The sequence below is a fragment of the Panthera pardus genome, unplaced genomic scaffold (assembly GCF_024362965.1).
Source record: "Panthera pardus isolate Hobbes unplaced genomic scaffold, ASM2436296v1 HiC_scaffold_2, whole genome shotgun sequence".
NCBI classification, from domain to species: Eukaryota; Metazoa; Chordata; class Mammalia; order Carnivora; family Felidae; genus Panthera; species Panthera pardus.
The window spans coordinates 113,782,137-113,796,811 of record NW_026526765.1 but is presented as its reverse complement, the minus strand read 5'-3'; the positions used below and the strand labels follow the sequence as shown (position 1 = coordinate 113,796,811).

At 37.2% G+C, this 14,675-nt stretch overlaps 1 protein-coding gene across 4 annotated transcripts in view; it reads left to right on the top strand.

Annotated features, from left to right (window-relative positions):
* Nucleotides 1-14,675, top strand: part of MAP3K1 (mitogen-activated protein kinase kinase kinase 1) — a 79,470-nt gene that overhangs the window by 49,308 nt on the left and 15,487 nt on the right. For all 4 annotated transcript variants that reach the window (XM_019414288.2, XM_019414291.2, XM_019414290.2 and 1 more), the window contains exons 4-10: nt 2,971-3,171; nt 3,537-3,653; nt 3,969-4,117; nt 9,935-10,056; nt 10,665-10,746; nt 10,861-11,044; nt 13,859-14,137. In XM_019414288.2, coding sequence (XP_019269833.1) covers nt 2,971-3,171; nt 3,537-3,653; nt 3,969-4,117; nt 9,935-10,056; nt 10,665-10,746; nt 10,861-11,044; nt 13,859-14,137 — 1,134 coding nt within the window. The remainder of the gene's footprint in view (nt 1-2,970; nt 3,172-3,536; nt 3,654-3,968; nt 4,118-9,934; nt 10,057-10,664; nt 10,747-10,860; nt 11,045-13,858; nt 14,138-14,675) is intronic.

Here is a 14,675-nt window from a genome sequence, read left to right as displayed (position 1 = left end):
AAATCAGACATCAAAGAGATTTACAAAATGATAGGTGCTAACTTCCAGAGAGAAAATGAAAGAATGAGACCTCTAGTGGCAAAATGCAAGTTAAAATTGACTTTCTAAACTTGAAGAGCAAATGAGTGAATGGTAGAATGATTAAGGTCATGCCTACCAAGGGGAGATTTGCATATAAATCCTTCAAGAAGTAAATTTTAAGTGAATCTTTTCACATTAAAGCCCAAGATACCTACCAGTATTTATTGGCTTTATGTTGACACACCTTTAAATGAGCTATTAAAAAAAAACAAAACTTAAGAACAATCATGAATCTGCAAATTAGGTGGAGCTCAGCAAGAGTGACTTTTGTCTGTTCCTCATGGCATCTGTGGAAGTTAGAATATCCAAAATGCTTCCTTACTCCCATATCTGGTGTTTCAGCTGGGATGCTAGAACAGTTGGGGGCTGCTGACATCTCTTTCGTTCTCACAGCACAACACCAAGTGTTGCAAGGTAAGAGAGAACATGAAACATATTTCCTCTCACAGTCCTAAGAGGGAATCCACCCTACTGACATCTGCTCTTGGACTTCTAACCTCTGAAACTGTGAAGCAAATTTCTGTTAAGCCAAAAAAAAAGTGTATCAGGAGGGCAAGTCCAGTGTGGAAGTTCTTATAAAGCTGCCTTATATCCTAATGCCTTATTGCCCAAAAGTAGTTACATGCCAGTTGCAAACCCAGAATTAGTGTGGTGGGGGACTCCACAAGGGTGCAAGTACTGGGCGGTGTGGTTCATAGGGGCCATCAAAGTAAAAGTCTACCACGAGTACATACAAATTACATTTTCCCTGCCCTCTCCCACTTTAGGATAGATGTCAAAGTTACCCCTCATTTAACAGCAACTTAGCATTTCATTATCTGGATAAATCATAGTTTAATGAACTTCATACTAATGGACATTTATATTCCTTCTTCACTTTCATTACTAAAAAAACGTATGCAAACATACTTTTTAGGCATACATCATTTTGCACATCTGTGAGCAAATCCATAGTCTGAATACTTAGATCATATAGCATGTACACGTGTACTTTTTTTTTTTTTAATAACTGCCTATTAAAAAATAATGGCTGTATTGAGATATAATTCCTATACAGTACAGTTTACCTGTTTAAGTTATATAGTTCCTTGGTTTTGGTCTACTCAGAGTTATAGCCATCACAGCAGTCAACTTTAAAACATTTTCATCACCCCAGAAACCCCAGACCAAATGAGCAGTCTATCCTCAGCCCTAGGCAACCATTAATGTACTTTCTGACTCTATATATAATTTGCCTTTTCTGGTCATTACATATACAGTAAATGGAGTCATGCAGTATATGTGGTCTTTTGTGACTGGCTTCTTTCACACAGCATCATATAAGTTGTATCCATACTCTCTTTGTTTTAGTTTTGTTTTCCCCCACAAACTGTGTTTACTTATCAGTGTGTGCATTGGGCACCTGGGTGGCTTAGTCAGTTAAGCATCCGACTTCAGCTCAGGCCATGATCTCACTATTCATGAGTTCAAGCCCCGCATTGGTCTCTCTACTGTCCGCAGCATGGAGCCTGCTTCAGATCCTCTATTCCCCACTCACTCTTGCCCTCCCCTGCTCCCACTCTCAAAAATAAATAAACATTAAAAAAAATTTTTTTAATTATCAGTGTGTGAATTTTTGCCATGTGCATTCATATTTTAACACAAAGTATTCGTTGTGCCATATCATTCTTCCTCTTTTTTGTTGTTTAACATTCAAAACTAATTTCTGATACACCTACTTCTCTTTATGTTTAAAAGTACTCCATTTTTTTTAAGTTTATTTATTTTGAGAGAGAGCAAGAAAGAGCTGGGAAAGGGCAGAGAGAGAAGGAAAGAGAGAGAACCCCAAGCAGGCTCCACACTGTCACTGTGGTTACAGGGCTCAAATTCATGAACTGCAAGATGATGACCTGAGCTGAAATGAAGAGTCAGATGCTTAACTGAGCCACCAGGCACCCCAGAAGTACTATACTTTTAAGTTATAGAAGATAACATTCTTTTGTGTGGATATACACATTTGGCTTATCCATTCATCAGTTGATGGACATTTAGGTTATTTCCACTCTTTGGTTATTATATATATAATGCTGTTGTGAACATGTGTATATGAATCTTTGGGTGGACATAACTTTTCACTTCTCTTGGGTTTATACCTAGAAGTGGAATTGCCGGGTCATGTTTTCCATAGGAGCTGTACCATTTTATTTCCCCACAAGCACGGTTCTAATGCTTCGTGTTCTCACCAACATTTATTATCTTTAACGATTAAATTAGGTGTCAAAAAGAATTAGAATTCCCACTGACCACTGATGGAAAGACCAAGTTCTAGGGGAATCAGTGAGGTAGAATGAGAGTGGTATATGTCACCCTCACCACAGGAGAAGTTTTATCAGCCTTTGGTGAGATGTCTTAATCTGGGGAAAGTCACTTGCCATTAGTTCTCTACAGACTGCACCATGGGAGGAATTGCATGGCAGCATTTATATGCTCTTGCAAAAGAGCATTTGGTAACACCTTAAGTGGAAGTGAGGAAACTGGATATTTAATTTTTATCACTAGAAACAAGTCATTGTGCTTGCTTCTAAGTGAATTTTTATGCTTTCCATCTTGGTTTACATAATACTCTTCAAAGAACTCAAATACTTACAATTTGTAAAATTATCACATGGTTGTCTCACTTGGCCAGATATTTATCATTATTTATAGGGATGACTGTGATTTTAGAAGTTTCTTTGTGATGAGTATGTCAAATAAAAGCATTTGCAATATGCATTTTGTCCCATTATATTTGGGAGCATTTTTTCAGAATATAAAATGCCACATGGCCATCTGATACGACCTTTTTTTTAAGGTAAGTGTTTCTTATCAATAAGTAAGCAATTTACCTAATGCAAAAACAATGTTATGAAGTTTCAGAGCGGGAGAATCACACCACCTAGAAGAGCCCCTTCCCCGGATGGCTTCTCACCATACAGCCCTGAGGAGACAAACCGCCGTGTAAACAAAGTCATGCGGGCCAGGCTGTACTTACTGCAACAAATAGGACCCAACTCTTTCCTGATTGGAGGAGACAGCCCAGACAATAAATACCGGGTGTTTATTGGGCCTCAGGTAGGATCTTTCACCATTCTACAGTTTATTAGTATCTGTTCTTCTTAAGTTTAGATGACTTATTTCTCTTCAGTAAACTAAAGTGAGTTTAAAAAATATTTTGGGCTGATAAACATTTTTATTTAATGTATTTGTGAAGGTTTCTACTTGAGAATACAGATTTGATCTATTTAATAAATTTACCAAAAATAAGAGATTAGTTCATACATAGACTTTTCTTGCTTATCCTTATATATCTTACATAATAATAATGAAGCAAATAGAAAACTTTGTTAAACTTGGAAATATAAAAAAAAGTGATCATCTTAGGAATTCTAATAGAGCCAGAGATTTGTTAACCCATAAGTTCTCTTTTAACTCTCTAGAACTGCAGCTGTGGACGTGGAACATTTTGTATCCATCTGTTATTTGTTATGCTCCGGGTGTTTCAACTAGAACCTTCAGACCCAATGTTATGGAGAAAAACTTTAAAGAATTTTGAGGTAATTTTTAATAAGTACCTTAGAGTAAAATTGTTAATAAATTTTTATGGCTCATTCCTGACACTTCTCCATGAGGAGTCATTTTGAAGTTATAAAGACACAGAAGAATTATTTGAGCCTTATCTCTTATAATCTATTGACTTTTTCCTCCAGACTGAAAAGAATGTGAACACTGACCTGCTGTTATTTTGAAGCTCTTAAATTGGCTTTGTGAAAAACTTATGAAATAAAAGACAAATAATTCAACCTCTATAGAATTCTTTATATGTTATTATGGCATGAATATCATTGTTACTGTTTTTTTTTCAATGTTAGGTTGAAAGTTTGTTCCAGAAATATCACAGTAGGCGTAGCTCAAGGATCAAAGCTCCATCTCGTAACACCATCCAGAAGTTTGTTTCACGCATGTCAAATTCTCATACATTGTCATCATCTAGTACTTCTACATCTAGTTCAGAAAACAGGTTAGTACTATTTAAGGAATTAAAAGCATTAATCTAGTGTTACTTTTTAATTTTAGAGGTAATTTTTTATACCTACTTGTTAAGCTGCTCTAAAGTAATTGACCTATTGAACCTTGGCTTTGAAGTTAAAATCAAGGGTAAACAACATAGATCATCTGAGCATGTGTGTGTATACACACATATATATGCATATATATATGTGGACTTCTCATCCTGAAAAACCACACTGTTGAAAAATGGCACCTTAAATATCAGAATATAGTAGAGTCATTTCACAAGAAAAATCAAGTGGCAAGTATAAATATAAGTGGCTACTATTTATCAATCATTACTTTGTGCCAAGCATCTAATACGTTGTCTTATTCTGTTCATAGGCCAACCTCATTAGGTAGGTTTTATCACTCTTTTGCAGATAATGAAGGTGCAGCACTGTGTAAAAAATATGTCTATAGTTTTATTAACAAATTATATACAAGGCAAATGGTTTTCCAAAATCACTTTGAAATGCAGGATCTCTAAATTGTATGACATCACTACTTCTTTCATAGATCTTTTCAGGGAATCCTCATTACAGGCTGTTTTACTTGTGAGAGCCCAAGGATACTCTTGGAAACAGACTAATCAATTGTAATTAAGAGATACAGTAGCCATTAATCACAATTACTATTTAAAATCTACAGCACTTCTCAAACTTTTTCATTGCCTAGCTGATAAGAATGAACAATACAATACTGAATGATATAGCCTAAAATGACCAGTGTGAAAAATTTTTCAAGTCTCTAGTATTATAAAAATTCTTGTCCGTTATCTTTCTTTTCCAAGTTCCTTATTGGGTTTAATGTAAAAATGAGTTTTTTAGGGCTGGTTTAGTGGTGACAAATTCCTTCAGTTTTTGTTTGTTTGGGAAGACCTTTATCTCTCCTTCTATTCTAAATGACAGACTTGCTGGATAAAGGATTCTCGGCTGCATATTTTTTTCTGTTTAGCACACTGAAGATATCGTGCCAATCCTTTCTGGCCTGCCAAGTTTCAAAAGAGAGATCAGTCACGAGTCTTATAGGTCTCCCTTTATATGTGAGGGCACGTTTATCCCTTGCTGCTTTCAGAATTTTCTCTTTATCCTTGTATTTTGCCAGTTTCACTATGATATGTCGTGCAGAAGATCGATTCAAGTTACGTCTGAAGGGAGTTCTCTGTGCCTCTTGGATTTCAATGCCTTTTTCCTTCCCCAGTTCAGGGAAGTTCTCAGCTATAATTTCTTCAAGTTCCCCTTCAGCACCTTTCCGTCTCTCTTCCTCCTCTGAGATACCAATTATGCGTATATTATTTCTTTTTAGTGTATCACTTAGTTCTCTAATTTTCCCCTCATACTCCTGGATTTTTTTCTCTCTCTTTCTCTCAGCTTCCTCTTTTTCCATAACTTTATCTTCTAGTTCACCTATTCTCTCCTCTGCCTCTTCAATCCAAGGTGTCGTCGTTTCCATTTTGTTTTGCATTTCGTTTAAAGCGCTTTTCAGCTCCTCGTGACTGTTCCTTAGTCCCTTGATCTCTGTAGCAAGAGATTCTCTGCTGTCCTCTATATTGTTTTCAAGCCCAGCGATTAATTTTATGACTATTATTCTAAATTCACTTTCTGTTATATTATTTAAATCCTTTTTGATCAGTTCATTAGCTGCTGTTATTTCCTGGAGATTCTTCTGAGGGGAATTCTTCCGTTTGGTCATTTTGGATAGTCCCTGGAGTGGTGAGGACCTGCAGGGCACTTCCCCTGTGCTGTGGTGTATAACTGGAGTTGGTGGGCGGGGCCGCAGTCAGACCCGATGTCTGCCCCCAGCCCACCGCTGGGGCCACAGTCAGACTGGTGCGTGCCTTCTCTTCCCCTCTCCTAGGGGCGGGATTCACTGGGGTGGCATGGCCCGTCTGGGCTACTTGCACACTTCCAGGCTTGTGGTGCTGGGGATCTGGCATATTAGCTGGGGTGGGTAGGCAAGGTGCACGGGGGCAGGAGGGGCAGGCTTAGCTCACTTCTCCTTAGGTGATCCACTTCAGGAGGGGCCCTGTGGCAGCGGGAGGGAGTCAGATCCGCTGCCGGAGGTTTGGCTCCACAGAAGCACAGAGTTGGGTGTTTGCTCGGAGCGAGCAAGTTGCCCGGCAGGAACTGGTTTCCTTTGGGATTTTGGCTGGGGGATGGGCGGGGGAGATGGCACTGGCGAGCGCGTTTGTTCCCCACCAAACTGAGCTCTGTTGTCCGGGGGCTCAGCAGCTCTCCCTCCCTTTGTCCTCCAGCCTTCCCGCTTTCTGAGCAGAGCTGTTAACTTATGACCTCCCAGACGCTAAGTCACGCTTGCTGTCGGAACACAGTCCGTCAGGCCCCTCCGCTTTTGCCAGCCAGACTCGGGGACTCTGCTTGGCTGGCGGGCCGCCCCTCCGCCACGGCTCCCTCCCGCCAGTCCGTGGAGCGCTCACCGCCTCGCCGCCCTTCCTACCCTCTTCCGTGGGCCTCTCGTCTGTGCTTGGCTCCGGAGACTCCGTTCTGCTAATCCTCTGGCGGTTTTCTGGGTTATTTAGGCAGGTGTAGGTGGAATCTAAGTGATCAGCAGGACGCGCGGTGAGCCCAGCGTCCTCCTACGCCGCCATCTTCCCTCCGAAGCCTCAAAAATGAGTTGTTTTTTTTTTTTAATTTTTTTTTTTAACGTTTATTTATTTTTGAGACAGAGAAAGAGCATGAACGGGGGAGGGGCAGAGAGAGAGGGACACACAGAATCGGAAGCAGGCTCCAGGCTCTGAGCCATCAGCCCAGAGCCCGACGCGGGGCTCGAACTCACGGACCGCGAGATCGTGACCTGAGCCGAAGTCGGATGCTCAACCGACTGAGCCACCCAGGCGCCCCTCAAAAATGAGTTTTTTAAATCACTCCAGAAAAGAGTGCTGCTTTTCTTAAAAGGGCACCTCCTATGTGTTCCTGAGGCACCTGTTTGAGAAGCACGGGTCTAAGTGATTAAATCCCATCTTCATCCATCAGTTTTTTATGTATTGTAACTACTTCAAAATTCACAAATAGAAAGTAATCAGATCAAGGGATTTGTGAAAAATGGAGAGACCAGTTTTTTCACCTGTAGGAAAAGTAAATGTTTGAATTTCCTTATTTTTGGTTAAATGAATTTGTTTTAGAATCATAGAGTTTTACAAGCTTTTTGGGAATTAGAGATTTCTAGTTTATGTGGTTCCATGATAAGTGAAGCCAAAAGAGGTCATGCCACTCAGGTGAGCAAAGGCAGAACCAGAACCTCAGCATCTTGACTCTTAGTTCAGAATTCTTTCTCTTACTACTTATCTCTTCTAAATAGATGAAAAGAATGAATTTTATTTCTCAAGCTTCCTGACCCAAACTTATTCTGGACCCTTTCTCCTTTTGGTTGACATTCCTGTAGCTTTTTATTTTGGAAAAAATAAAAAATGTTTAAAACCAGGTAGCCAAAGTTAAGTTAGAAAGTTTCTCTCTAAAATAAACAAAGGTACCTTCCAAATATGGGCTGGCCATACTATGGATATTAATTCATTTGGATTAATGTATCCATGCAGAGAAACCACAGAAGCTATAATCTAGATTTTACTGAGATTATACTGTGTTGCTAAGTAGGTTATGTTTCATGTAATCACAAATTTTTATATCTAAAGACTAAAATAAAAAGAAACTTATCTGGAAACCTGATTGCATTGTATTAATTTTAAATTATATAGGAAACAGTAAAAAAACAATTAGGACAATTGGAATATACTTTAAAAACTTTACCAAAAAAATTAAAGCTGCAAACAGGAACCTAAGGTCCCAGTACATAGTGGCAAGGGGCATGAAGACAGTATTGACACAAGAATTCCATAGGGCGCCTGGGTGGCTCAGTTGGTTAAGCGTCCTGACTCTTGATTTCAGCTCAGTTCATGATCTCATAGTTCTTGAGGTCAGGCCCCATGTTGGGATCTGCACTGACAGTGTGGAGCATGCTTGGGATTCTCTCTCTTTTTTCAAAATAAGTAAATAAACTTAAAAAAAAAAAATTGAAACAAACATGAAAATGGTTTAGTTAACCTGATAACTAAGAAAATGGTCATTAAAAAAAAAAAAAGGTATCAGATTTATTTAGAGACTTTGTAATAAAGACCATTCAGTTCTCGTGTAAGGATTTGCTTCACTGTATGTCAAGTGCTATATAGCCTTTCTGGAAAAAAAAAAAAATGTGATTTTTTAAATGTTTGTGTTTGTTGATCCAGTAAATGTACCTTTTTTTAAGAAAAAAATGTTAATCTGAGAAATGCACAAGATTTATATATATGACTGTCACAGTATTGTGAAAAATTGAGAATAGCTTAAACATCGAGCAAGGGAGTGGTTAAAGTATACCCATATTAGGAATAGTTCATGCAGCCGTTAAAATTATGCTTCTGAAGAATACTGAATGGCGTGAAACAAAATCTAAGTTGTAATGCTGTATGTCATGCATGAACCCAATTTTTATATATATAAAGGGTATTATGGGTACATACATACTATAATGACCAAAAATTTTAATGGTTATCAATAAGTGGCATTATTACACTTTTTTATACTTTAAATACTTTGGGCTTTAAGGTTCACTGGGTCTCTGTCACAACTACTCATCTCTGCCCTTGTAGCTGAAAAACCCAAAGAAGATATGTGAATGAATGGGGATGGCTGTGTTCAAAAAAAACTTTGTTTACAAAAGCTGGCACAGGCTAATTTGATCCCCTTGTAGTATGCTAATATCTGCTCTCTACTCACATGGCTTGACTCCTGAAAAAACTGCTAAAGAAAAGAAAATCAGAAATGTAGAAGTGGGCACAAAGAGGTTTCTCCTTATGTCTTAAAATGTGAAAATACAGAAACAACTTTTGTCCAACAATAAATAAATGCTTATGTAGTTAGATCTATCTACTCAGTGGAAAATGATGCCACCATTAAATTTTTACTATGTATATGAAGAGTTTAGTAACAAGTAGAATATGAAATTGTACATCTCTATAGATAAATGATCTAAATAATGTTTACAAAATATATACTGTAAAAAGATGAGCAGAAAAATTCCAGGATGGAATTTTTTTTTAAGTCAGAAAAGCATTTCAGTAGTAAGTTATACTTGCAGTGGGACTGAATTGTGGAATTTTTTTTTTTCTAAATCTTTTGAGTAAGCTAATTTCGGTGTAATTTGAAAAGTTACTTGAGCTGGGATCATCTTTGCCATTAATATTTTTATTATAGATTGTTGTATAAATAATTTCTCCAATATTTGTTAATTTTTGTCATTGCTGCATGCATATTTTGACAGCATTTCCCCACTCCATGTAGCTCCTTAATTATGAAAGGAGATAAAGAAAAGGGGCAGATAGTCAGGAGGGAGAGAGACTGACTAGTAAGTATGCCTTCACCTGAGGAATCATGCATCCTGACTTTGCTAGACCTGTTTAGCTTTTAGGAACATTTTTTAGGAAATTGTTACTTTACTATCACTCATTCAGACCAGTTCTTCAGGAACAGCAGAATCTGGGGGCTACATGGGTCTCTTAAGATTATAGTTTATATACTGAATTGTACTCATAGCAAGGAAAGCTTAACTCAAAATCTTAAAGTTACTCTACTAATTAATAGGAAAAATAAATTTCTCAAATAGTTGTATGCAAGATTTCCTAACAAGAATTTCTATTTTTTCATATTGTAAAGAATCCAAAACTGTTTTTAGCTATGCCATTAATTCTGTATTATATTCTTTTCTGTTTAATGCTTTCATTTCCCCTTCCTTACAGTATCAAAGATGAGGAGGAACAGATGTGTCCTATTTGCTTGTTGGGCATGCTTGATGAAGAAAGTCTTACTGTGTGTGAAGACGGCTGCAGGAACAAGCTGCATCACCACTGCATGTCAATCTGTATGTGGCTCTTTCCTCCCCCTGCTCACTCAGAATAGTTGCTCTATGAGCCAACTGTATTATTTAGGATTTTAACATGACTTTTGTGGAGACTAGGGAGAGAAGAAAAGAAGTATATCTAGGCCCTTAGGTAAAGTTTTCAATGAATTGGAGTTTAGGATCCTTTAAGAGATGAGCTGTGTGAGCAAAGAAATGTAACATAGTGTGATACATATAGTAATGGAAGGAGTGCACAGAATTAGAAACATGATTCTGGTCTTGAAGTGTACATGGAGGTGAAGAGGTAGAAGACCTGGGCAGGCGTGACAGGGTAACATCAAAGCAAGTTTGAAATAACATTACCAGGTAATCAAGTGGGCAGAATGTTTTGAAAAATAGTTAGCAAAATACATGTTGTAACTAAAAAAACAGCATTTGCAAGAGGTATGTGCATCAGAATAAAATTTAACCTACTGTGTTTGCCTGCTTCTAGGTAAATACCTGATCAGGTTGTTTTTTGAGGTTCTTTCAATATAAACCTATACTAGCCACGAGCAACAATTATTATATATAACTACTTAATGTTAAGCATTTATATTTTTGTAAAGTTCTTCCCTTTAATTTTTCAGGGGCAGAAGAATGTAGAAGAAATAGAGAACCTTTAATATGTCCCCTTTGTAGGTCTAAATGGAGATCTCACGATTTCTACAGGTAACAGTTTTGAATTAATGATTTGGACGTATCTAACAAAAAGTTAAAATGTTCCCTAAATGTTATTTAAATCTGTTAATTATTTTTAACAAGGTTTTGTTAATTTTCAATTAGCCATGAGTTGTCAAGCCCTGTGGATTCCCCTTCTTCCCTGCGAGCTGCACAGCAGCAAACCATACAGCAGCAGCCTTTGGCTGGATCACAACGAAGGAGTCAGGAGAGCAATTTTAACCTTACTCATTATGGAACTCAGCAGATTCCTCCTGCTTACAAAGATTTAGCTGAGCCATGGATTCAGGTAAATGGTTCTTGTTCTTCATTTCTCAAATAAACCTTTATAGACCACTTAATGTAGTTGTCTCCCACTTGTTTATAGTTTAAGAAAATACTTTTACTTTGCCTCCATCATGACTCTTACTCGATGGAAATTTCTACCTTTGGTGTTAATACTATGCTGCTCACTCTCAACAATAGCCAAATTATGGAAAGAGCCTAAATGTCCATCAACTGATGAATGGATAAAGAAATTGTGGTTTATATACACAATGGAATACTACGTGGCAATGAGAAAGAATGAAATATGGCCTTTTGTAGCAACGTGGATGGAACTGGAGAGTGTGATGCTAAGTGAAATAAGCCATACAGAGAAAGACAGATACCATATGGTTTCACTCTTATGTGGATCCTGAGAAACTTAACAGAAACCCATGGGGGAGGGGAAGGAAAAAAAAAAAAAAAAAGAGGTTAGAGTGGGAGAGAGCCAAAGCATAAGAGACTCTTAAAAACTGAGAACAAACTGAGGGTTGATGGGGGGGTGGGAGGGAGGGGAGGGTGGGTGATGGGTATTGAGGAGGGCACTTTTGGGATGAGCACTGGGTGTTGTATGGAAACGAATTTGACAATAAACTTCATATATTGAAAAAAAATAAGAAAGAAAGAAAGAAAGAAAGAAAGAAAGAAAGAAAGAAAGAAAGAAAAAGAAAAAAATACTATGCTGCTTATTATAGAGCTTAAATTTCAAAAATTTTTGGAGCCTCACTGCCCATTTCTAGAACCATCAGACATTAAGGATTATCCAAGGATAGACACTAGACCCCTTCAGTGCTAACTTATTCAAATGTTTAATCCCATTCCTACTATTTCTCATTTCTGTGTCTTCATGGCATATATATAATAGCTGCTTAATAATTGCTGAGTGGTTGAAAAAAAATGTATGATATTTGCCTTATATTAGTCATTTTTATTTGTAAGGGCAGTTCCTATTCCTTTATTTTCTCTTTGGATGAAATATTTTTTTCTTCCTTAATCAGAATTTCTACTGGTTGTTTGGTTGGATTCTAGTGATTTTTCTTTGTTATTTTAGTCCATGATGTTTAAAAATGTAGAATCCCAGGGGTGCCTGGGTGGCTCAGTCAGGTAAGTGTCCAACTCTTGATTTTGGCACAGGTCATGACCTCATGGTTCATGGGATACGGCCCCGTGTTGAATTCCACGCAAAGCATGGAGCCTGCTTAAGATTGTCTTTCCCTCTGTCCCTCTCCCCACCTCGTTCACTCTCTCTGTAAAATATGAATGAATGAATGAATGAATGAATGAATGAATTCCAAACCAATATCTCCAGTAGATAAGTGAAGTAAAATATTTTCAATAATCTGTTAAATACTGTTTAACTTAAATTTGTCAATGGACACACTAACTCATTCAGTTTATATGTCATTAGGATTTATTTCCTTTTTCTTTTTATGACCACTATAGTCCTGCAGCTTTTGAAACTCTTCTCAGCATGTAATCAACCTATCATGAATCTAATAAAATTTCCAAACTTAATAAACATACCTTATTTTAACTGGTTCATTAATGATATTTAACATAGGCCCTCATCTATAATCCTCAGGAGAACTCTCAAATTGATACTGAGCTATTGGATGCTATTCTTTCAAGGCAGTGGTCTAGTGTGTTTTGTTTAAGCTTTAGGTTGCACTTAATGTTATCTATTCCTAGTTTTTTACTAAGAATATAAGACAGAATTAAGACTTTGATCATAGTATGCTTTTTAACAGTGAGTGCCAGGCATATAATAATTTAACTATATTCTAATTTATTCTCCTTTATTAACTTAAAACATCTATAAATAAGTCATTTGTTTTCCCCCAAATGGTGTTTATTCATCTCTAAAATTTCAAAAATTTTCATATGACAAATTTTCTTAGGCATTAAGTTTACTTTTAGTTAATTGTCCCATAATGTCAAGACCATGTACTCTTTCCGTTATTTAGGGACTCTGGCTTTGCAGACATGGTAATGATGTGTTGTTTTTTTGTTTGTTTTTTGAGAGAGAGCGCGAGAGTGCAAGCAGGGAAGGGGCGGAGGAAGAAGGACAGAGAATCCTAAGCGAGCTCCACACCCAGTGCAGAGCCTGACATGGGGCTCTATCTCACCACCGTGAGATCATGACCTGAACCAATATCAAGAGTCAGTAGCTTAAGTGACTGAGCCACCCAGGCGCCCCAACATGCACTTTAATTCTAGGCATATCATTATCCTTTGCTGATTTGAACACAAGAGTTTTTTTTTTTTTTTTTTTCCTTTTGGCTTTAGATTTTTCCACTCCATTCATTATAGTTCCATCTAATTTTGCTGAGTGTTTTTTTCTTTTACCTTTTTCTACAAGACAGAAATCACATTAAAAGCTTTTGACTTACCACTGTCATCTGTAGGAGAAATACTCTGTATCCCTTGGACAGTCCAGTGCCTGTTTTGATTTGGCTTTATCTTCAGTTTTTTCTCTGTAACTACCATAATATGAATTCAGAGTTGGGGTACTTCACAGATTTTTTTTCTTTGGTAAGCATAAGAGTACAGAAATGTATAAATATCCATCTAATTACTTAATGGAGTTCACTCTTAATTTTATTTGAGCTAATAAATATTAAGGGCTTTTGATAATTACCAGTTAAACTTGAGTATAAGTGGCTAGACATATTTGAACCTGCGTAGATTGATAGAGACTTAAGAAATGTCCGCAATTTTTCAAAAATCATGCTTATTTCCAAATACTTCAGGTTTATTGGTTTTTCTTCACATTAAATTCATTGTGTTTTTTTGATTATAGGTATTTGGAATGGAACTCGTTGGCTGCTTATTTTCTAGAAACTGGAATGTAAGAGAGATGGCTCTCAGGCGTCTTTCCCATGATGTTAGTGGGGCTCTGCTATTGGCAAATGGGGAGAGCACTGGAAATTCTGGGAGCAATGGTAGAAGCAGCCCGAGCGCTGGAGCCACCAGTGGGTCTTCCCAGACCAGTATCTCAGGAGACGTGGTAGAGGCATGCTGCAACGTTTTATCAATGGTCTGTGCTGACCCTGTCTACAAAGTGTACGTTGCTGCTTTAGTAAGTAGCTTTATTATATAACCAAAGCATTATGGTTGTGGTGGTTTTTTTTTTTTAAGCTTGTAGATATCATCCTTAAAATCCAGTAAAACTACTTTTACCTGATTTAATTTTGGAAAATTCAAGTTTTTATTCCATAATCCCAGGAATTACAATTTTCCATTTAATCTCTTCATTTGGATTTTACTTGTTTTAATCTATTCAAGTTTTATTATATACTGTTGCCTTTTCTCCCCTAAGACAACAGTGTCTTGCTCTTCATATCTTTACATTTTCCTTACACCTTACATATGATCAGATCAAAAATGTTCTTAATGGATAGCAAGTGATCAAAGCTACTTAGATTTTTTTGAAAATTTGCCATTAATTACACATTAAGGAGAACTGATTGTTAATATTGTTGTATGTAAATTCAGGATTCTTTTCACAGAGGAAGGTTCTAGGACACAGATGATTCAGTTTTTCTAATTTAACGTATTGGAAGTTGTGTTTCATAAATGAGATGGAATAAGGAGCTTGTTTCATTTGTGATTTTGGA